General features: G+C 45.1%; 1 protein-coding gene across 1 annotated transcript in view; it reads right to left on the reverse strand.

Annotated features, from left to right (window-relative positions):
- Positions 1-24,766, reverse strand: part of LOC147740915 (NXPE family member 3-like) — an 89,607-nt gene extending 64,841 nt beyond the window's left edge. Inside the window, exon 1 of the mRNA XM_086959908.1 lies at positions 24,455-24,766. Within this exon, the coding sequence (XP_086816034.1) occupies positions 24,455-24,766 (312 nt within the window). The remainder of the gene's footprint in view (positions 1-24,454) is intronic.
- Between the last annotated feature and the right edge of the window lie 586 nt (positions 24,767-25,352).

A 25,352-nucleotide genomic window follows, 5' to 3' on the forward strand; every position in this document is an offset into this window, starting at 1 on the left:
CCCAAAATGTCATAATCAGTTCTGTCCCATGCTACCACACCGGGTATTGGAATGGCTGTGATTTTCACTGATGACAGTTCTCTTTTCTCAATGTGAGAAGATGTCTGTGGCTTTAGGACCAAGTTGATGTTCTGACTTGCTGTGTCCATTTTACTATATTTTCCATCAAAGAATGTTCCCAAACATAGAACCATGATGAGCCAAAGTAGGAGAGTAAGTACACTTAACACAATCCAAAATTCAATCCATGGTGAAATTAGGTAAGTCTTTTTCAGTTGGTGAAAAAGTTCAATTACTTTGTTTTTAAAAGTTATTGTAGGAGGCGTTTCTTCATGCTCGCTTGGGTCTTCAGAGAAATTGTCGAAGTTGATGAAGTAGCCTGATGCAGTTCTATCAATTGTAGGAATTACTTCTGGATTTTCATTTGCTTTTGCATTTTTCTTTGTTTCATTAGAATAGTCTGATGCTACATCATTGTATATTGGTGTTTCTTGACGAACTGTTATTATTTGGGTTTCAAGAGGCACAAGTTCCATGGCATTATTGCATAGTCCTTTTTATTCATTGCAGATTTTTCAATTTTGATTAGTCTCTCAGCATGAACCTCTTGGATTATAGCAAACTTTGGTATTCTGCTATTTCTTGGGAATCCACTTGGCCTACTACTTATAATTGGCCACATGATTGTGGTTTTACCAGGTCGATGAATACAACTCGGTTCTCCTTTTTACCAGCAAGGGGCAGTAGTACTACTGATCTTGTTCCGTTGATAGCTAACACAGGTACTGCTTTTCTGTATGAAGGCCCAAATTCCTTCTTTACCGCGATCTTTTCTCTGACCAGATCCCCAATCTTTGGAATCCAGACAGGTCTTGCTGGGACAGGTGGGTTTTTTTCAGTGGATGTCGACTGTTGTTCAACTTTATGTTACTCAGGTTTTTCATTTTTTCATTTAGATCCTGTAAAACAGCCAAACGATCTTTGATATCAAAGCTTTTTTCTTTTACTACTGAAGTGTGACTATCTAAGTCCTGAATAAGCATTCTAGTTCCGAACAATAGTTCGTATGGAGTGAGACCTTTTAGAGAGTCTCTTGGCAGATTATTAAGACTACATTGGATACTTGTAAATGTTTGACCCACCCATCACCTGAACCTAATACCCTCGTCGTTATAGATTGCTTCATGTCCCGGGTTTTTCTTTCTACACCGCATTTCCCTCAGGACGGAAGGGAGATGAATACCGCAATGCGTTGCCCTTACTGTTCATGGCCTATTTGTAAGCTCGAGAGCTAAACGCAGGACCCTGATAAGAATGTAGCATGCCAATTGCGTATGTGCCGATAAAGACTTGCAAAACAGTTCTGGCGTCAGCCGAGTGCTGGGGTCTGCATTATTAAGTGAATCTAGTCCTAAATCTTATGGGTACGCATTTCTCCGACTGGATTTCTGCGCTATAGATAGCCTGATGCTATCTAATATTGGTATCTGGGCTACAGGCTGGACTGGTTCACAACTGCGATCTCTGTTGCGGTCCTCGCAATTTTTAGCAAAATAGTAGATATCTACGCTCATTCCCGGCCACCAGTACTCTGATTGTAGGTCCATCAGAGATTTCAGGATTTCTTGGTGCCTCAGACCCAACCCCATATGTGCTTCTTCTAGTAAGAATATTCTCCGGTTCGTGTTTGGAATTACCCTATCCCCCACTCCAGGGATTCGAGCAAACGGAACGGAGTTTGCATCAATTATGTATGTATTACTGAGTGGATGGTTGAGAGGTAATGCTGAATAATTGCCTTTTAATTAGGCTTTTACCGCTAGCATGGTTTCCCCATCTATGTGTTTTCCTGAACGCTTTTCAGTGGCTACGGAAGCCGGTTGAACCGCTTCCGCTGTGACTGTGCTAGCCAATGAATGCCCTGCAACGTGAACGCCATCATGTTGATGACTCAATGCGTGTATCACGTAAGTCTTTCATAGTTCTTTCTGTAAAAGAACTACCTGTTCCCAAAGCCTTTTATGCTTTACTAGCAGCCCATCCCGACCTTGTCCAGGAGCAATCAGGCTTCCCCGACCCCCGCCTGCCCCGACATTGCCCAGCAGCCCGGGCCCCCGGCCGCTCCGTCCCCCGCCTGCCCCGACCCCCGCCTGCCCAGACATTGTCCCCCGGATGTCACAAAGGCCCAGTGTTGAGGCGCTCTGCATAAATCTCCATGGCAGATGCTGTAAGTCCCCGTCCACGGCCTGCCCCGACCCCCACCTGCCCCGAAATTGTCCCCCGGAGCATTTCCTCAGCCGATGTAAATTGTACCCTTCTGTTTTGTTGTAACTCCCCGTCCCCCGCCTCCCCCGACCCCTGCCTGGCCCGACATTGTCCCCCGGAGCCTTACCTCAGCCGATCTAAATTCTATCCTTCTGTTTTAGTGTAAGTCCCCGTCCCCCGCCTGCCCCGACCCCCGCCTGCCCAACATTGTCCCCCGGAGCCTTACCTCAGCCGCCGCTCCTCAGTTCACCGCTCCTCCTTCTGTTTTGGTATAAGTCCCCGTCCCCCGTCTGCCCCGACCCCCGCCTGCCCGACATTGTCCTCCGGAGCCTTACCTCAGCCGCCGCTTCTCAGTTCACCGCTACTCGCCGCTGGTAACCGCTCCTCCCACCGGTCCGCTGCTCCTCACCTCCTCCCCCACGCCATGTCCGCCGCTCGTCACCGCTCCTCCCCCACGCCATGTCCGCCGCTCCTCCTCGCGCTCCTGGACGCCGCACCTCCCCGCGCTCCTGACGTCAGCACGCAGGTCGCGGCCGGCGCTACTTCGAGGGGACTACTTTTTTTATAATGTAATTTTTTTAAATATAACACATTTTTTTACTTTATATAGCCTATGTCCATCTGTACACCCTGAGGATTACAACAATGTATCGGGTTTGTGGATTGGCGCTGTGGTTCCCGAGTTTACCTGCCTCAAAGCCTCAAAGTTCTTCCTTTATAATAGTAGTATAGATTGTGGCACCTGTGTCATCTTTGTAACCGTTTTTGATCCATGTCTGCATGTCACTATTATAGGATTTGACGCAGAAATAGGATTCGCACACTATTAGTGTGGGGAATTCGCGATCGGCATTTTCAAGCGCCATCTTTAAGGTTCTTATTTCAGCTCGCTGAGCTGAACAGTTTCTGATTGATTCAGTTTTGGTAATCATCGGCCTGAATTTACCAGAGCGCCAGCGACCTTTAACAATCGTGCACACTGCTTTGTATGATTTTTTCACTTCATTGTAGTGATGTGCAAATCTGTCCATGTAGATTACACAAGTGTAATCAGCTGGCAGAGGATATTCGCGTTCATATACTAGATCATCTAGTTTTTTCAGTTTTGGGTCAAAATAGTATTTAACATCTTCTGTAGAAAAATAAGTTTCCCATTCTATCCATTCTGGATCTAATACTCCTTTAACCAGGTTACGAGGACTTGTTAACGCCTCAAGGGCTGATTTTGCTGAAAGAACAGATTTTCTCCTGCCTTGGGCTAGGGCTCTTCTTTAGCTACAGAGGTTCTAACCGCAGTTAGAATTTTCTCTGTGGAGCTGAATTTCATTTCAGCTTCAGTGTACTAATGTGATTTGTAAGCTATAGGTACCGTTTCTCCCTCATTAGAGGTCAGGTATGTGAATTCGCATCTTCCTGGGATGCCTCGGATTGCAAGATTGCGTGTGTTCTCACGTGTTTGCAATTTTGTTTTAGTTAACGTGTCTGTTTGTAGAGATATCAAAATTTCTGTGTGTTTCTGAGTCCAATTGGTTTGTTAAAAATCTGGTTTTATTAATTCATAGAGAGGTTTAACCCTCTCAGCATAATTTAGAATGTATGTTCTTCCGAAATTTAGGAAACCTAGTGGTGATTGTAAATTCTTCAGCGTTTTTGGTGCTTGGAGTACAGCACATTTCTCTAAGAAATTGTCTGCCAGGCTTTTGCCTTCACTTGATAATTCATAACCTAAAAATAGGACATTTAGATGGGCAATAGGTGACTTTTTAAAGTTGAATTTGTAACCCTTTGAGGCGAGTCCAAGTATTTTGGTGTTCACCCTTTTTAAGTGAGTCTCCAAGTCATTATCTGTGAGATAGATGTCATCGACATATGATAATGCTCCATCATCATATATTTGTAGTAACTCTGTTACCCTTGATGAGAATAATCCCGGGCTATTCTTGAACCCCTGTGGGAGTCTGCAAAATTGTTTTTGCGACCCAAATATTGAGAAAGCGGTCAAATACCTGCTTTCTGGTGCAATGTTTTGACAGAAGAATCCATTAGAGATGTCTAATGTCGTTTTATATTTTTTGCGCACAATGTTGTTCATTAGTGCTGCACTATGTGAGTTTTGCACTGCAAATGTTTTACAATAGGAGTTAAGGTGTCTGTAGTCCAAAACTAGACGATATGAATCGTCTGGCTTGGAGACAGAAAACAAAGGATTGTTCATTTGAGAGGTGCATGTTTCGATCACCCCTTGGTATTCAAGTTGATCTAAGATCTCCCTGACTTGTTTTTTAGCTTCTTGCTTAAGTGGGTACTGCCTTTGTGCAGTTGGCTGATTTTTTAACTGGATCTTATGGTGAGGTCAGTCCTCATCCCATCCTACATGATTTTTGTATAAAGCCGGAGCTTGGGCTACTGCCCATTTTCTTGCATAAGTATATTTTTTATGAATCGGGATATGATTCGAGAAGGCAGGCATAAACATTTCTTCGCCATGAGGGCACTCCCTGACAAACTCTGGTGGCCAGTCTTTCTCAGCTAACAGAATGGCATAGCCTTTTGAAAAATTTTCCCAAAAGAGACTTTTTATTTTGCTGGTTTTATCTCCCTCTATACGTAATATTATTTCATATAGCTTATGGGGCACACTAACTTGTGTGTCTGCAGTTTCCATTTGAATGTACTCATTCGTGTCCACTGTCTCCAGAAGATTCATCAGGGTCTTGTGAGCTATGGTCACTTCTGCTCCGCTGTCTAGAATTGTCTGTGCCCACTCTCCGTTTTTCAGCTGTGTCCTCAGAATTCTCGGCATGTTTAATCTTAATACTTGCTACCTTCTTTCTGGGAAATTGTAATTTTTTACTTTGATGAGCAGGTTCCTTGTCTTTGGACTTGGCGTGCTCTTCTCTGTGTTCTGATCGTCCTCTTCTTTCTGATTTCTGTGAGGAAGATCGAGAAGGATTCAGTGAGAATGATCTAGAGGGACGTCTATCAACATCTTGATATCTGTCTGGTTTTCTTATTTTATCCCTATCTCTAAGGTTGTATCTTTTTTCAGAGGGTTCCCTTTGGGGAGACTTGTCTTCTCGGCCTGGAGATCTCTCTCTACGCTGAGGAGACCTTCCTCTGGACTGGAAACGTTTTTCCCTGGGAGTGGATTGTTTATTACCATCTCAGCTCTTTTTTGGAGTTTTTAAATTATTTTTAATACATGTTTTTTCAGGATTTTTAGTTAGTTGGGGTTTTATCGGTTTCCCACCCAAACTATCTCTTCCTAGCTCTTCATAGGATTTTTTGATGATTCTGGCAAGTTCCAATGGTTGGGCTGCTATATCTATTTCCTTCAGTTTCTGGCGGATCGCCACAGATGCTGCTTCACCTTTTATGTTGGCTAATAATATAGCCGAGACCAGCTTGAATTCCTTCAGTAATTTCATACCCAGAGTTAAAGCTAGTTCTGGACCGTATTCATGTTGAATCTGTCTTAATACATCTGGTATGACCGCCATAGACGGGACACCCTGTGTTTTTGTGTAGATGGAAGCAAAGACTGTGCCCCAAGTGTCACAGTCCTCCACATGTGGTGCGATCCCCATCGGGTGGCAGATAGTCAGAATTCTGTGTTTATCAGTAGGCGTAGTATCAGGAAATACTGCCTCTATTTGAGTAATTTTCTGTGCTAACCAAAATGGAATTTGTTCCCGTTTTATGGTTACTTTACCAAGACATGATTGTATGTTCTGTGGTGTGATTTTGTTTGTGGTCCCCTGGTGAGGGATCTGCTGTGGAATGTTAAATGTCAGTTGGACTATTGAGGTCCGCATGACATATTGGACTGTCTATGTATTTTAATTAAGAATTTTAGCTGAGCTAAAAGTTCAGGAACTGACATTTTATCAATGTCTGGATATGGTGTGTAGCTGGCTAGAACCGGCAACGTTGCTCCTGGTCTACCTAGTGGACCGAGCCTGGTGATGTGATTATTATGTTTTAGGGCGCCTTTAAACCAGAGCTGGGGCTCTTGGTATTTTAGTGGAATTTCAATCTCCTCGAAAGGAGTGTATTCATCCGGAGGTTCCTCTATTTTGTAAAAGTGGAAATCTTTTGTCGTAGCGTGTGCTGCTGGAAATTGTATCAATGAATAGAATACCTCTGTCTGCCGATATTCGTGTGCCTCTATCACGAATATGACTGTACCACCTCCCGGTGACAGGCCGTTTTCTATAAGTTTTAGAGTTATAGTTCTTCTTAGATTGACCGGAATGAGTATTGCATCCTGTTCGGTTTCATGAAGACTTGTGTCATCCTCTAAGAGTTGAGATGCTAGTCTTACTCGCTCCCTTTCTTCATCACTTTCTGTCATTTTACTGACTGAAAGTTTTCTGTTGCAGATTTAGTTTCAAGGAAACAATGATTAGGTGCACACTATTTTGGAACACTGTATCCTTCAACGTTGATCAAAACCAGAAACTAATACATCGGATTCTCATCCTACTAAGTTCTGGCGGATATTAACCTTTCACCCACTCCAGACGTCTATTGGAGTTTTTACGGGAAAAGGGGTCTGTGTAAAAAGGCACAACTGAGTTACTCTAGTGTCTTGCATTAGATTATCGCCTTACCAAACGTTGGGCGCCATGTAGTGTAGTTCCTATTTTCCCAATAGGCTCTGCGCATTGGAAGAACATAAACAGCAGTGTAGACGTAGGACTGAGGTCATCTAGGTCTCTACTGACTATGTTAAACTTAATTTAGGTTTGCGCCAGCTAGCTCAGAGGTCACTGGAAACTTTCTCGAATGAAGAGGGATGGATAACCTTCCCTGGCTCAGACAAGAAGGGATTCAGTTTCCGATAACCGCATAAACATGACAACTTTGCTCCCTCAGAATAAGAGTACATCTCTAGTGTCGTGTGAAAACAATAGACAATTATTTCACTCAGTCAACAGTGCATACTTAGTTTCACCAGAGTGCAGAGAAATGGAGAGACGGGCGTTTTCAATAAAAAGGTGTTATTTATTGAGCAGTCTTCCTTCTCATGCAAGAGAAATTAATTGCCACAATTGCAATACTTAAAGTAAAGTAAAGTGCGTACAGTAAAAGTAGTATAATGAAGTAATACTGTAAAAGCATTGATACGGTTTCTTAGCCAAATGATACTTTAAAATGGATAAAATATATACATACATATATACATTGGCTAAAAGGCTCAACTGGTGCTTCTAACTAAGCCTACCCCGGTGTACCTGACCTAAGCCTAATACGTGGGAAAGGACAAGGAAGTAGCAGTGTTAAGTTATGTTGGTTTAAGTAATTTTGCCAAGAATCTCCATCAAGAATTCTCCTAAGGGTTTAGTCAGCTCCGTACCTTGGTAATAGAATGTGGGAGGTCTGGTATCTCTTTCCTCAGGACTCGATATCCCAGCAACCCGCAAGGGTAGGCTGGAAACACCGGAGCTGGATTTTCTCGGCTGGAGAAAAAGACAGCGTCTCTCTCAATGCGTCAAACAGGAGGGGCGGCTTCCGCGGGCACTCGCATCAGCTGGACTCTCGGGCAAGTAGATGGCCGCTCTGCTCTGAACTTAAGGCAACTGTTGGTATTTTATACCTGAAAGGTGCCGGGTTTGACGTAAGGTTGGACATAAGACGTCACCAAGAACTAACACTTCAGGAGTTCTTGTTCAAATCAAAACAAAAGCAGGGGGGGGTTTCCCGGGCTGCTGGAGGCTTGGTTTGTTTAAAGAACTTGTTGTGCTTTCTAGGAGTCGATGGGAGTAGCCATGCTGTGCTTTGGATTGCATGGGCTATAACTGAATATGAATCTGATTCTTATGCCTTTGTCAGGACACTATTGATTGTAACCTCACAAGGGCATAAATCGGGAATATCGAATTAGAGTCCTAGATAAGAACACGACAGAGGGGCTGCTCTTCCTTAGAAGGACATGAAGGAGGGTAGAAAGTGGGCAAGGTGACATATTTGCCCACATGAAATTGTGTTACCACCTTTGGCAGGAAAGAGGCAGAGTGGGGGACAAAGGAGCAGCCTGATCGGAGGATAGACACTAATGTTCAGAAGATTGGGATACCAGACTCTCCATGCCCAGTCCGAGTTCACGAGTATAGCTTCCTGATCTTCTTGAGAACTCTGGGCAGGAGTGGTATAGATGGAAAGGGGTATAGTAGGCCTGAGCTCCACTGGAGACAAAAAGCGTCTCAGAGTGAGAGCAGCCTTAGAAACTCCAGTGCGCAAACCTGCTGACATTGCGTGTTTTCGATGGAGAGAAACAGATCTAACCAAGGATCTCCCTACTGCTTAAAGAGACCTTGTGCCACCTCTAGATAGAGACACCACTCGTGAACTGCTAAATGTAAAAAGAAAAATTGATGGACAGAATGCAGAACAATGTCATACATTCACCCCATTACAAGGATCTGGGCCTAAATCCATTGTTTTTTTCTCAGTATGCCATTCCAGTTTGGACCCAGCCATATGTAAATCAGTCTTGAGCTTGCACCAATGGGAACAGTCCAGCCCGAACTGCCAGGCCAGGTTCTCCCTGGACTGGAAACAAGCAACCTAGGACTCCAGTGGCATGGAGAGCACAGGACCCACGTCTGGTCCTTCCTGTACCACACGGGGTGACAAAGGCAAAAATAACAACTGATGGACAAAATGCAGAACAATGTCATACATTCACCCCAGTACAGAGTACTCCTGAACTGCTAGGCATTGACGGCTGAGTTTACCCACTCAGGTGTTCAGGGAGTCTGCCAGATGTTGAACCATCAGGGATACAGAGCCTCTTGACAAAGGGTCCATGACCTCACCCCATCCTGTTAGTTGCAGTACCACATGGCAGTGTTGTTGTCTGTGAACAACTACACTAGCCTTACCTTGATGATGGGTAGAAAGGCATTCCATGCTAGTCGGACCGCAAAGAGCCTCAGCATGTTTATATGGAGTCCAGATTCCCCCAGAGACCAGGACCGAGCGCCTCAGGACTAAAGTGGACTTCATCCCCCAAAGCAGCAATTTTGGAATTTAAAAACATTTATAGAGCGCTCGTAGACTAAAGCAGTTTCTTGGCGCTGGGAGCTACAGTGGTAAAAACAAACAAGCGGGGGACGCGGCTAACCAGTAAATGCTTGCTGGAACAAGAGGGTTTTTAAGGCCCTACGATATTCCATATAGGATGGTAGGAGTCTAATTGAAGGGGGAAGGGCGTTCCAAAAAGTGGGGGCCAGAACTGTGAATTTCTGACCACCGGCTCTTTTCTTTTTAAAACGGGGTACTACTAGCAGGCCCAAAGAAGAGGAACGAAGGGCTCTCGGCGGGCAATAGTTTGTAACGGCAGAGTTGATAAATGCCCGAGCTGTGCCCGCTCGGGCTTGAAATGTAAGGCATCCTAATTTGAACAGAGCCCGTTGCTTGATAGGGAGCCAGTGAAGGTTTTTTAAAAGGGGGGTGGAATGGTGTGACTTAGCCAGGCCATAAACCAGGCGGGCTGCCTGGTTCTGGACCAGCTGTAGACGGTGAAGGGCATATGCGGGGGCACCATTGAAGACGATGTTCCCATAATCAATTTTTGACAGTACCATGGCCATGACGATCAGTTTAAGTGCTGACACAGAAAAAAAACGGGAAATTTTCCTAATAGTCCGTAGGGAAAAGAAACAAGAGGAGACAACTGAACTAATATGTGAATGTAAGGTGAGTTGGTGATTAAGAGTAATGCCCAGCGTTTTAACTGAAGGGGAAGGAATGGGAGGGGTGCCTAAGGATGGGGGCCAAAAAAAAGGTGACCATGGATTTGCGACCCCGCCCGTCAGAACCAGCTCCGTTTTGTCCGGATTTAATTTGAGATGGTTAGTATTCATCCAATCACGGATGAATAGCATCACGGACTGGAAGCTGGTTTGACCTGGCGAGGTCGGGGATAAATCAAAGATGAGTTGGAGGTCGTCGGCGTAATTGTACACCGCGACCTCCATGTGCTGTAAAGCAAAAATAAGGGGAAAAATATATAAATTGAAAAGTAGAGGGGACAGCGAAGAGCCCTGAGGGACCCCGCACGTGATTTCACGAGAAGGGGCAGCAAATTCTGCCAGATGGACAGACTGGGAGCGACCAGACAGGAAGGACTCCAGCCAAACCAACGGAGGGCCCTCGATGCCCGCCAACCTGACACGGCGTAAGAGGATGGAGTGATCCACCGTGTCAAAGGCGGCGGACAGATCTAATAAAACGAGGGCCTGAGGTACGTTGGAGTCCAATCCCTCCCTGAGTCGGTCCAGAACTGAAATGACCACCTTCTCTGTGGAGTTGCGGGGACGAAAACCCGCTTGGCAGGGAGCAAGATAATTACTATCCTCGATAAAGGAGCTAAGGACCTGCGTGAGATGGGACTCGGCAATCTTCCCAAGGAAGGGGAGGAGGGAGATTGGACGGTAATTAGCCGGGACGCCAGGGTCCGCCCCTGGTTTCTTCAGTATCGGGATGATTGTGGCGGCCTTGAAAGAAGGCGGGACAGTACCCTGTTCAAATGATTTATTTAGCAGGGTGAGGGCAGGGGAAGGGCAATCTAGAAAGATCTGGCTTAATATGTGGGCTGGGCAAACATCAGCGGGGGAACCAGATTTCACCCGTCTGAGAAGAGGTGGAAGTGAATCCAGAGTCAGAGGGGGAATATGAGCCAGGGACTGGCTATTGATAGGAATAAAGCCCTCACAAAAGGACGGTGAGGGAGGGGGAATGTTTGCCTTAATAATGGCCACTTTTTCTATAAAAAAGTCGTTGAGAGAGTTACATAAAATCTGTGAGGGGGGGACTTTAGTCTGAGTCCTGTCGGAAGCCGCAAGTTCATGGACCATCGCGAAAATCTCTCGAGCAATGCACCAGGAGGCACGTTTGCCGAGTGGTGGAGAAAGGGGCGTGGCTTCTGACCACCTCTCAGCAATCCAGCTGTGTGAGGCATAATAGAGGTAACAGGAGAGGTAATTAAAAAGCATAAATCCTGGCCCCGCGGATGTGGTCCCTCCTGAGGGGGGCCACATGGCTCCATCCAAAACTACTTTAAATAAATAACAGGGCAGGCCCTGGGGTATGGAGTCCTTGGGGCACAAACTGGCCAAGGGAAGGGGGGGCCACGTTGCCCCCTTTCTTAAACAAAATAAAATGAATTTGAAAAATGGCCAGGCCCCAGGGGTACGGATCCCAGGGCTAAAAAACATCCTAAACAAGTGGGGTCATTAAATAAATAAATGCTGTAAAGTGGTGGGAGTTGTGACCCTATTGCGGCGCTCAGTGCGGCCCCCCCAGTGTAACAGAATGGTGGATTCACAGATCCATATTAAATAAATAATTAAATACTATACAATTCCAGAGGTAGTGTTACAGTTGTGAACTTTTTTATAGACTTGTGAGATTGACCTTCATAATCAGATTAAAATTGAAAGTGTTAGAAATACTATTAAATTAAAAATATTAATTAAAAGTTAAAGTTTATTTTAATTCATTGAATTCATGCTTTTGTTTTGCAAATTGGCAATGGGTTCGCGAATTCGGAAAATATTTGTATAAAGAGTATATATATTAAAAATATAAAACTTTCGCTGTTGGGTTATAGTTTGGCTCTAAGGTTGTTGAGAAACACTCTGTTACCTTCATCTGTGAAGTGAACTCCATCACTTCTGTAGATGTTATGCATGTCAAAACATAGATTGTTGTTATAGATAGAGCCCATTTTATGGCCTTTGAGGTAAGCAAAAACAGCTTTATTAAGATGCTTCCTAGCTTTGTCAATCTGAGGACAGAATTGATTTGGCCAATTCCATTTCTATCTTTGGCATATACTAGAGTATACAAAGACAGTGTGGGGGAAAAGCAACATCAGGTGTGCAAAGGTATCCTTCATTAGGATTTCCAATCCTACCCCAGTCAATGTGCCTATGTCACTGCCATCACAGTGCACAATCATGAGGTCAGGCAATTGGAGATGCAAAAAGGCTTAACCAAAGGCATCAGTTGGTGCTACTTTAATTCTCTCTGCGCAAATCATTTAATATCCACATTTTGCAAACCTAGGTCTTTGTCAATACATCTGTGTTTAGCATACCTTTTGCCCCAGAAAACATAGTTGTGTCCTACAATCCATAATGTAAGCAATTTGAAGGGATGTGTGTAAGGCATCCAAATACGACTGAAGCTGAGTAAGTCAGTTGGTGGAATGAGAGGTATCTAAAATGGTGGAGAAGATGCTGTTTTAGAAAAAGCAGATAACTGATTGGTTGATTATAAACATTTTGTACTCAAAAATAGGATGCATGTTACTTTGCAGAGCAAGCATCTTTCTGACTGGCTCTAGAAAAAAGTTTGAAAGGTACAGTAGACAGGATAAGCTAATAGTTTGCAAATGTCACTCACCCTGCTATTTGCATTTGTAAGCTAGATTGCTGAGTTAGAAAATATGGTGAACTTGTGACCTGCTGGTACAGTTGAATGTTGCAGAAACTGTTACTATGGAAACTAGGATTAAGCGGAATTGGGGAAGGGGTGAAAGTTAACTGTGGTATTAAAATATGAAATGGTAAGTTATATATATGTGATATCCTTCTAAAGTAAGTTTTCCCAAATCAGTACTATGTTTAGATGTGGTGTATTCTTGAAAAATAATACTAGTATTGTTGGAAATAGGTTTTTGAACTCCCATCAGGGTTCGCGATTCCTTTGCGATGTTTCACTGTTGCACAGCGGTGGAATAGCGACTCCAGTAAATTACAGAACCAGATTGGGCACTTTTAGAAGAGAGTAATAAAGGGTTAATATGTGTATCCAATAGAAATGGGTTTTAGAATTTGAAAAAATGAAGGGAACATTTGATTTGTCATGTGTGTGCAGAAAGAGAGGGAAAGTTTACCTTGCTGAGAGTGGTGCATCACATTTATTGTGTGGGAAAGAAAATCTTTTGGGAGTTTCTGATATTTTCATATTCTGCAGTAGTATTTCAGAGGCGAGTTACAAATGTTTAAAGTGTGTTATGTACTGTGTACGAGTGCTTCAGTGTTTGTAATGATATTTTTACCTTTGTGATGCAATATATATAAAGCTTGCAACGCATTAGAGAAATGTGATTTTTGAAATATGTAGGAACATGTATTGTAGTCTGTTTCATTGTACTGAAATGAAGATTGAAATAGGTTGTGCATACTGATATGTATGCTTTCTGAGTCTGCAATGAAATTAGTAGAGAAAATTGAGGTTTAAAACATGGTGGCAGGTGTATTATACTATTTCCCAGTCTATATAACTCTCTGTGCGAAACATCCATTGCAATGCAGGCATTGCAATTGTACATGTGTTGTAATGGATTGTATTGTAATAGTATGCATTGTAATGGAAGCTGTCTTGTAAAATTCACATAGTGAAAGTATGCACTGTAATAGTTTACGTTGTAACATGATATATACTTGAAATAAGTTTAAAATTATGAGACTTACAATAGTGAAATGCAAGTTGGTCTTTCATATTTGACTAGGCCTTAGTTTGTAAGGTGTCAGTGAATACTGAATATGCAAGAGAAAAGTGAGGTTTAAAACATGATGGCAGATGGATTAGTGTTTATGCAAGTTCATGTCAGTATCTGGAAAGGTACACTTGAAGTAGGCCGCATACATTTAGGAGTCTGCTTTAAATGGAAAGTGTACACTGTCAAATTTGAACATCTGCCTGCTATCAATACTGAGATATGTGTTTATTTCTACATGTATTCTGATACGTGTTGTGCATCTGAGGACTCTAACTTAAAAACTATGGGGTATATTCACAAGAACGTGTGATAACTACTGCAAGAGTAGCATAATGCAACTTTCAACATCGCAGCCTATCGCTGGAAAAACACCCTGTGTCAACGTGGAATTCACAACGTAGCGGAAGCATGCAATAGTCTGCCGAAACGCGGCAAATGTCCGCGATACAACCACCTCGATGGAGACAAAAACACAAACCACAGCACCAAAGTGCGGTGAGGAGATCAGAGATAAGCAGCGCCAGGCCTGCAACACACTCATGGCAGGCGGGAAAAATCACTGTAAAAGTAGAAAAATCACCCAAACTCAAACTGACCAACACCCAAGCACCATTGAGGCAGCTGGAGCAGGAGCAGTGGACAAGCGCAACCCCACACCTACCCCGGTTGACCAGCCCGGGACCTCTGGGATATGGGAAGGGCAAGGACAAGAAGAAGAGGAAGACGAAGTTCTGCCCGCAGACGAACAGGATCATAGTCAAGTAGGCGATGGAACCCCATCCACAACTGTTCGTCACCTCCAACGTGTCATTGGGCACCAAAATCGGAATATGGCGGGACATCATGGACAAGGTGAATGCTGTTGGAGAGCACAAGAGGACAATGGACGAGGTCAAGAGGTGATGGAATGGCATCAAGCGGAGGACCAAGGAGAAACTCTCAGTCAACCAGAAGGCAGCAACGCAGACTGGAGGTGGGGGCCCAGCGCCACAGCTCGAGCTGGATGACACGGAGGAGCTGGTGTCGACAGTCATCAGTGTGGAGACTGTGGCTGGAGCCGGGGGATCGGACACTGCTCGACAGGACACGACACAACCGCAACAGGGTGAGTGACCACCAGGTACTGGGGGAATGGGTAGAGATGGGCACACAAGCACAATCAAGCAGAGCACAGTGCACACCCACAATGACTCTGGGTCCTCGCCCAGATCTACAGACTGTCACAATATACAATGCCATGCTGTCTGAATGTCAACATGTACCATGCGGCTACATACATGTGGACACATTGTAATACACCATCTCCCCTTCACATCGCAGGGGTACCGTCAACACCTCCTGCAGAGCAGTCCCAGCGACTCTTCACTGATGACGAGGAGGACAACACCAGCATCGATACCCAAACCATCCAAGACATCATTGACCTCATCCGCCACTCACCTCCAGGGTCAGGGCAGCCCAGATACATCAAGGAGAACCCACCCACTACCCAAAGCACCCAGCAGGAGGCACCCACAGCCCTGGCACTCCCAAAAGACCCCAAGGAACAACACATGGCCTTCCAACACCATGTGCTGGAGTGCCAGAGGGAGACCGCAGAGCAGGTGCGGTTGGGTTTCGGCATCCCAAACTTGACGCCATCCTTGGGTGTGTAGGCCAGCTCCATGGTCTCCAACAAGCCCTGACTGACATTGCTGGAGTCAAGATGCAGAGAGAAGAACACCTGTCTGCTCAGAGTGGCTCGAGCGATACCAGCCATGAGCTGGCACACATGCAGAGGCTCATGGAGGACATGGTGAGGATGGAGGCAGAAAGGATGGCAGCCACTGCTGTACATCAGCGGAATGTAGCTGGGATCTACCATGCCCTGCAGATCCTCCTCATGGCATTCTTGCCTAAGGCGTGGTGATGATGAATGCTGCTGCCCCCACATCATCCACATCTCTGCCCCCTGGTGTGTTTCTGCCTCCCCGTGCAACAGGCCTAACCACTCGGGCCCCTGATGTGTCAGTGGGACACAGTGCAGACGAAAATCCATCTCCGGCCCCTGATGTGTCAGTGGGACACAGTAACACAGCTGGTACAGCAACACCCACAGCTGGGGCAGAGCATACATCCGGGGACAAAAACGTGGATGTGCCTGTGATAAGAAGGACTCAGTAGTATTCATTTCCGCCACCAGGCCTGTTTCTGCTTGGTCCCGCACATGGCCTCGTGACATTACGCTGACCCCTGATTCACTCAGATGCATTGTCAACAACATGGACTGCCACATCCTGTTGACCAATGACTCGGCGACCCTACTGCGAACTGTGCCCTTCCTCTTCCGCAGTACTTGTCATCCCCGGATGGACTCTGGCTGGCCCTCCACGGGCCTATATTGTGTGGTGTGCTCAGCATTGCCCTCTACCGCTCCAGCTGCAGAACGGCACTGGATATGCAATAAACATCCAGTGACGCACTGCTGTGTCATGTCTTTCATCATTCATGTATGTATGTGTGGATGAATGGAGGGTCAGTGATTCCCCTTGCGTCAATGATGGTCATCATGTGGGATGCCAGTCAGAGGGTGCTACATAGCAATTTATATAACAGGTCCCACAACAGGGACACACACATCAGCCATCTCCTTGTCCGGACAAGGTCTGAACCACTCCCAGTGTCCAGCAACAGACCTGAGACCTGGTTGCCTACACAGCGTACCTGCATGGTATGGAGGGTGCCATGTCTGCGTGCCCCAGGCTTGTGGCTTGCAGCGGCACGTGGTGGGACCTCGTGTGTACACGCCGGTGGAGGAAGGAGAGCAGTGAGGCCCGGGTGTGCATGGGTGGACATGCTACGATGGGCAGAAGGAGGCACTGGGGTACCTCTGCCTGGGTGCATGGGTGAGCGGGCGATGTTGTCTTGTGCAAGTGTGTATACTGTGCCAGTCATGTATCTGGATTCAAATGACGGCTCTGACTATGATGTGTGACCTGGTGTACTGCTATACATACCGGCAAGTGGTTGGAGACAACTCGGTGGCAGCAGGTGAGCAGTGTGGCCTGGGCGCGCAGGGTCGGCAATCTCTCTCTCTCTCCCCTCTTCTTTTCTCTCTCTCTCTTCCTCTTTTCTCTTTCTCTTTTCTTTTCTCTCTATCCTTCGTTTCTCTCTGCGCAGGACACACCTTCTCATCATGTTTTTTGTCTTGCAGGCTGAGACCTGTGGAGTGTCTTGAGGGGAGACACCCTGTGTCTTCATTTCATTTCAGTGTTCATTTCAATAAAGTTTCATTAGTTGCTTCGAAAGTGTTTATGTGTGATGTTCATTTCTGTGATGACATATGTATGTTACCAGTTGTGATTGTGCGACATCAGGTGGATTATTTTGTACATGTTTAGGTGTATCTGATGTGGCATGTCTTCTGTCGGGGTGCCAGGGAGGGGTGGTCCTGGGTGTGGTGAAGGTTTGGTGTTATGGCCCTGGGTGTCTGTGCTGCTTGTTCAGTTGCTCCATGGCATCTGTTTGTCTTCAGGTGTGACTCTGGGCTGTGCTCCCTTTTGTGATGCAGGCTGTGGTCCAACTTTACACCAGGTCAGAGCAGGTGTTAATTTCCTGCTGCTAACCCGCCTTATCGCGTGTTTTGTGTTCTTATCGTCAATCTAGCTGGTCGGTGAGAATGTTAAGGTGTTGTGTTGCTGTGGCTTTTTGCACGGGAACACCTACTCTGCATCTCATTAGCGATAGTTGCGGGGTCTGTGGCGATGTTTTTTGCGGCTGCTATCGCAGGTAAACTGGTGCTGTGGGCTGTTAACACTAGCTTGAGAATGGGGAGGTAAAGTTATCTGGTAATCTTGGGGCTAGGCTCTTTTCTTATGTTGTTCTAAAACCCCCATCTCTGGTGTGTGCACCTCCTCTAACTGGAATGGTGTAACTTTGCACTGACCAATGGAAACACAGAAAAACTGGGTAATTTAAGGTTTTTGGACCTGATAGATTAATGCAATAATGGCCTGTTTTCGAATTGGAAAGGAGTCTTTCACCGGGGTTCTTTTCACCACTCAAAGATGGCCACCAGGCATGCGCAGAACCACGTAATGCAGATGGGGACCGCCCTAATTGAGCCAATTGCAGGCCCTTTAAATAGGACGGATGGGCGTCATGGCCGTTTACGGAAGGTGGACTGTAGATACAGGAACACGGAGAGAAAGAAGGTGAGGTCGCTGCCAAGGGGCATCCTGCCTCGTTTTGTTGTTGGGGGCAGGGGTATTTCTGAAGGGGGTAGGGGACCCCCCATCCCTTTTCCCTTTTCCCACCCCAGGCGTTGTAAAGGCAGCGGGGAGTAGGCGCTTTAAATATTACTGTTCGCGCTGTTAGCTTAGCAGGATTTAGCCCGCTTGAATAGCCGAAAAGCCACGATACATAATGACAGCGGCTTTCTGAACCCTGAATTCCTGAGCACTAAATATAGATATAATAACGTAGTCGAGAGGGGAAGACTGACGTACAGCCCACGTGTGAGGTTTGCTAGGTTTTCACTAATGACTTGTCGTATTATACTTTAAAATATACCCGGAACGGAATCAAGGTAGCAGGCTGATATAAAAAGCACTTTACCTAGCTTGGGAGGCATTGCCGGTAAAATATAGTGATCTATTATTCTCCCACATGGACCTAAATTGATTTATAAGTAGAGGTTTGGTCTCTTTCATTCCAGTGGTGGACCGAAGTCTGGCCTTTATGAGGCGGAAGAGCGGCATATTAGAATTAATTCAGAATTCCTTGCTGCACAACCATAGCGTTATTATTTCTACGTCTTCTCCCGTATGATTTTAATATACTATTGGAGAATCATCACACCTCAAAAACAGAGGTAGGTGGTTGTACCATAATAATTACGATACGCAGATAATTTAGGCCACCCCCCAAACAAAATGTTTTAAATGGGGGTAAGATTTTCCTTGTATTCTATTACTTTGCAGATAGCAAACATGAGAGCTTAACCATCAGGAAGCGCACACACCCAAGATGGGGGTTTTAGTGCAAGATAAGAAAAGAGCCTAGCTCCAAGATTACCAGATAGGGGCCCACCCTCACTTACAATCAAAGGTAGTGGGTGATCCCTCTTCCATAGATACATGGTTTTCTCAGAAAAGGATTAATTGAATAATGACGGAGTGTGTGCTTTGTTGTTTATTCGTCCTCTCTAGGCTATTCTGCCAGACTTGAGGACAAGCCATATAAGAAAGAGTAACAGACAAAAAGAGTATTGGGTCTGTTGAAATCTTTAAGAGTGTGGTGAGTGTATAGATTGATTGGGATCTAGTGTTACAAATGGAGGGATAATGGATCCCATGGAAAAAGAAGGGGGAGAATGGAGTTATTGTTTTTTTTCCTCCCCTCACATGTCCTGGATAGTAGAGTAACATGCCCCGGATAGTTGAATTATAGCGCTGGATTTTGCTGTAATAAGTTTTTGAAAACATGAAACTCCTCCAGTTAGGGAGGTCATTTTAATGTTATGGTGCCATGATGTTACCAAAAAAATGTTTTTGATATGAAACTGTATCTGTGAACAACTTGTTTTATAAATAGACTGTTTTTTTAGTTTAATGCAACTGCTGTAAGAGGGTAGATAAGTTTGTTAAGTCTAATGTACACACGAAAAAGAAAATAATATATAAATAATATAAAGTTATTAATTGATGTAACAAACTATTGAAACTGTTCTTTGGTTTTTAGAAATGTGTTTTATTTGGAACAAATATTGAAGATGGCAAGAAAACATGAAAAGAGGAGAGACTAAAGAAAACAGTACTCCTTAAAGAAGAGTGAAAAAATAAATTAGATGATGCGCACAACAGTATACAAGAAAAAAATCTTCTGGTAAGAGAACTAAACAGTTTCTTAAAACAGTTTTACAAAGATTGAAAATCAGAAACTAAATAAAAGCTATCCTAGTTAGACAACATCAAATTATGGAAAAACAACACATATCAAAAGAAGGCAGAAAGAGCATTGGGATATAAAAAGAAGAAGATTTAGAAGTAGAGTAATTTAAAATGTATAAAAACATTTTTTAAAAGATAAAAGAAGATCAGCAGCTTGTATGAAAAAGTAATAGATTGCAAGTATAGCAGATAGAGCTTTTGAATTGAAACAAAATATTCTTATATTAATATTGAAGAGAATGAGAACATTGGATTGTAGCAGTATTTGCAGTATTCAACAGGATTCTATTGACTTATTATAATTTTTTACAACAATATGCAGAAATAATTGATAAACAGAAGATTAAGATGTTACAAGGACTAGATCCATGTAAAATTAGAAAATATACTAAGTTGCAGGGTCATTCTCTGGCTTGTTTTTCAACAAAAGTGTGCCAAAGTACTTTTCATCATTTAAGAATGATAGCTGTAAACCACTTTGTAATGGGGAAGCTAGTAAGGAGACTTTACTATGTAAAAACTCCTGCATTATGTTTAAGTGAGATGAATATAGCTATTGTGCACTTGTATGTATCGATGTACAGAAGGTTTGTGATGATATACAGTTGAATTTCTTGGGTTAGAAAAACAGAGAGTTTGATAAGTGTAGGTGTTGAAAAACAGGAGAAAGAGATTAGTATTGATGATTTGGGAGAAGAAATTACAAAGTTTAACACAGTTTCGTCGGAAAAACAAAACTATGTGCCTCATTAGGATGGCGGACGGACCTGCGTCCGTTCGCCACCCCAGAGGAGAAGGGACCATCCGCAGGGGCAGCGGCGGTCTCTCCGTGTGAATTAGGATGTGACTGCCAGGGTTCCAGCAGCACCCGCCGCAATGTTAAAAGTGCAAGCAGTGCATTTGCATGCACAAAGCAACAGGCACTGAGCAGTGCCTACCGCTTCGTGGATGCAAATGAAAGGCGGTACCATAGGTAACCCCCATGTGCACCCCTCCACCCCCTTCATCCTGGGAGCCGCAACGGGCCCCCAAAGAAAAGACCGTAGGCCTTTTCGTGGTGGCAATGCCGCCGCAGAAAGGCATGTCTAAGGGCAAATCATAATATGGCTGCCGATGTCTGATAGACACCGCCACCATATTGGAGCTTTTCCGCCGCGGTCTCGCGGCAGAAAAGCGGCGGACGGTCTCCCCATCCGCCGATGACCCCCCAGCCCTCCTAATCTGGCAGGGGGTCTGCACACACACCGCAGCGGTGAATCTGCATCCTCCGGCCCGGCGGTGGCTTCCGCCAGCCTGGAGGATGCAGATTTACCCCAATCCTAATGAGGCCCTTAATTTGCATTTGTTGTCGCCGTACTCACCATAGAGGTCAAAATAGGAATATTGATTTATATTAAAAAGTGAAACCGAAAACAAGGATAAGTGGCAGTAATTTGGTCTTTCTTTGATGTAGAAGGTCAGTTTGAGTTGGCCAGTGATCAAGTTATTTGTAAGTGCTGGTACAACAAATTAGAAGAAACAAAATGCCAGCTAGAGCAGTACATAACAACTTAGAGTTGGAACCTATTCCTCAGGAACTAGCAGATTTAAATGTATATGAGTCTATTCTCACTCAATCTGTACACCCATTTCAAGCCATAGTTCGTATGGAGCCTAAAATAGGTAAGCTGCCATCAACAGATTGGAAAAAAGGTCTCAAAGGAAGAGTTGTTTACTTATCTTTGGATTTTAGGAAAGACATTGAAACTGTTAGTGTAGAGAGAGAGGAAAATGAGCCAGTAGTTATTTTAGTAAAAGGTGTATCAACAAAGAGTAGACAAATTGGGGAAGAGTTTGTAGTTAATAAACTTTGAGAGGCTACATTACACTTGATACAGACTAATATTTATTATAGGAATGTAAATGTTGATGAACAAGTAATATGCTTACACAATTAAACCCTCTCGCCAGACGTCGCCTTCTTCACGGAAACCTGGACCAACTCCTCCTCCACCACCAACATTGCCACTGCCTTTCCCATCGGATACAAGATCGAGAGGAAAGACCGCCCCAACCGCCCAAGAGGAGGCCTCGCCATCGTACAAAAGAACTCCCTCTGACCGTCCACCTCCACCACGAATGACTCCCCCACCACCACAGAACACCTTCACTTCCAGATCCAGACCACCCTACACGACACCCTTGCATATAGGCCCCCTGGTCCTCGAACAGCGTTTGCCACTACAATCACTGACCTTGTCGCACCCCATGCCATCGCCTCCACTGACTACATATTCATCAGAGGCCTCAACTTCCACCTTGGCAACCTCAACAACCCCAACTCTGCCAGCCTCCTGGACAACCTCACCAACTTCTGACTGCAACAGGTCATCACCACCTCCACCCACAAGGCAGTACACACCCTTGACCCCATCATCGCAGGAGGCAACAACGTCTGCTTCAGCCCCTTTGTAACGATCACCACTGCGTTCACTTACATGTCAACAAATCCCCACCCCCAAACCTACCCCTCAACCCCGATGCCCCCGCCACCCTGCCCGATGCCAACCTCGCTGCCAAGGAACTACACAGATGGATCACCAACTGCGCAGACAAACTCGCACCCCTTCGCATCCCTGACAGACAGCGTCCAAGGAAGGCCATCTGGTTCACCGCCAACCTCCAAGAATCCAGATGCACCTGCAGACATCTCAAAAATAATTGGAGAAACAGCAAATCTTCAGAAGACTGCACCACATAGAAGAACGCCATGACAGTGCACCACCAACTCATCAGATCAACCAAAAGGACCTTCATCCAGAACAAGATCACCACCACCTCCAGCAACTTGAAGGAACTCTTCAGCTCATCCAAGAATTCACTCTACCCCCCAGCAAATCCATGGACATCACCCCCTCCCAGGACTTCTGCAACAAGCTCAGTAAGTAAGTAAGTATTGAATTTGTGGAGCGCAAACTAAGCCCAAGGGTGTCAAAGCGCTTATGCAAACTGAAGGAGGGATGCGGACCAAACAACATACTCATACTGAGATCTGTGGAAAGAGCCAGGTTTTTAAGGTTTTACAGAAGAGAGAATAAGACACCTGACTAGAAAAATCTTCCAGGAGGGAGTTCCACAACCTGGCCCAGCCAAGGAGAAAGCTCTACCTCCCCACCTGAACTTTTTAAACCTAGGAAGTATTAACAGGTTTTTATCTGAGGAGCAAAGTGGTCTACTGGGAACATAGCCTTGATTCCCTCTGGGCCTAAGCCATAGTAGGCATTATGAGTCAGGCAGAGAGTTTTAAACAGAATCCTTTGGTCCAAACGCAACCAGTGTAGTGACCTAATGGAGGCTGTGACTAAGTGCAATTTCTGGAGATTCATCACCAGCCTGGCTGAGGCATTCTGCACCATCTGCAAGCATCGCACTAGACCCTTGGTAATGCCCAAATAGAGGGCATTGCAATAATCCAGTCTGGACGTTACCAATGCAACAACAGCCTGCTTGCGTGCTTCAAAAGAAAGAAAATGAAAAATAATTCTAAGGACCCTAATGATACCAAAACAGGTGGATACGGTCCTTCTGACCTGGAGATCCAGGGTGAGTGAGTTATCAACAATGACCTCTAAATTCTTTCAGTGTAAAACTGGACAGGGACAAACACAGAAACGGTGTGGCCACCAGTCAGCAGACCAGATCTCTACTCTCTTTACTGCCGAAGATCAGAACCTCAGTCTTGTCTCCGGTTAATTTCATAAAGTTTTCCACCATCCAGATGGAGACGGCCTGCATGCAATTCCTGAAATTGAGGGCAGAGTCCCTGATGTTATGGGTAATGGAAACCATTATTTGGGTGTCGTCCGCATAGGACAACACCTTCAGCCCAAAGGATCTAACAACCTTCGCCAGTGGAGCAACATAGATGTTAAAAAGAGTTAGACTCAGGGAGGAGCCCTGAGGCACACAACATTACAAAGATTTAGAGGCTGAGTAGAATTGGCCAAATTTAACAGTCTGTGCCCTTTCACTAAGAAAGGAGGTAAGAAGCCTCAAAGCCGAGCCCTTGATCCCTATCTCCCTGAGTCGTTCAACAATCCTCATGGGAGACAGGGTATCAAAGGCAGCTGTAAGATCAAGTAGAATGAGCAGAGTGGTATGCTGCTGACAAATGCAGTGAAAACTCAGCGGCTACCAGGTTGACATCATGGGACCTAGAGGGTTCAAAGTTTTAAAACAAATGTAAGAACAACTCCTTGCCTATAAGGCTCCGGTTCTTCTTTTCCTCCAAGTTCCTGGCACCAGTGAAAGACAACCCTGAAGTCAAAAAACATAAATCAAAAGGGAGGGCAAAGTGGTCAGACCATGCAAGGGGAATAGGTTCTCCAACCCTCATACGGGGGTAGTTAGAACACACCATCAAGAATATGCCCTGTGCTATGAGTTGCGTTCATGACCAGCTGTGGAAATCCACAGCCCCACATAGTATCCACAAGATTTTGAGTGTCCCTGCAATGCATATTATCTAAATGAAAGTTAAAGTCCCCCAAAAGATGTTTCCAGAAATGGTTCTAGAAGGCTGCTAAAATCTTGGCTAAAAGGGACCCGAGAGCCCGGTTGCCAATAGCAAACTCTCAGTAGGATGCAGATTAATTGGAAAATAAAGAGCTTGGAAGGAATGAGGTAGGGCAGTAAGTGTTTGAGTCCGGCACACCATGTCTTCTCTATAGAGGAAGCCCAAACCCCCTCCACGTCTACCAACCCTATCCAGCATAACAAGAGTATAACCGATGGGGATGGCGTCCACAAGATCAGGACCTGAAGAGTCAGTGGCCCATGTTTCAGTGATGAAGACCCAGGTAGGCTTCCTCAATGAGACAAAGTCCCTGAAAGCCACCTTGTTCTTAATCAACGATCTTACATTAATAAGATAACCATGGGCCATCTGTTCTTTATGATAGGACCTGGAGGCCTCATTATCACTGGAGGTATTACAGAAGGAAGAACAGGTAACGGAGGTCTTACATTCCTTACGGACCACAAGCTGTTCCTTAACTAAATGTTCCGGGTCCATGGAGTGAATACAGCGGGGGCGGTCTTGGCGTGGTCGGTGCAGATGGGCTTGCTTTTGGCGCCCCAGCGGCACGCCCACTGCATGTGTCCGCTTTGCGCCCAATAGGCCATGTAAATCTATAGTCCCCGAATACTGGAGCACTAACCCCCTGGCTCCACCTTGAGGAATACCAGGAAATGACGCCCAAGTACGCCGTCACCCTCCACAACAAATGGGAAAACCCGCAGTTGGCGAGGGCGCTGGTTGCAGCACAGAGAGCACCCTACTGAGAGGTAAGAACAAGCGAGTGGCAGCAGAGAGTAAAAATTACAGGGAGTTCTAAGCAGCCTAAATAAAAAAGATCCCAATATTAAAAGAAAGTTGTGGCGAATTAAAACATAGTAATGCATAGGCACACACACGATTCAGCAAAAGCCTGCTGTCTGCGCGTGTCTGCTTTGCGCCCAGTAGGCCATGCTAAATATATAGTCCCCAAAGACTGGAGCACGAGCTAAGAACAAGCAAGTAAAACCAAACACCGAGATCAACACACTCGGTCTCCATAGCAACGTTGATACAAGCTCTAGACCAATAGGAAGCCGCTCAG

The sequence above is a fragment of the Lissotriton vulgaris genome, chromosome 1_1 (genome assembly GCF_964263255.1).
Source record: "Lissotriton vulgaris chromosome 1_1, aLisVul1.2, whole genome shotgun sequence".
Lineage (NCBI taxonomy): Eukaryota > Metazoa > Chordata > Amphibia > Caudata > Salamandridae > Lissotriton > Lissotriton vulgaris.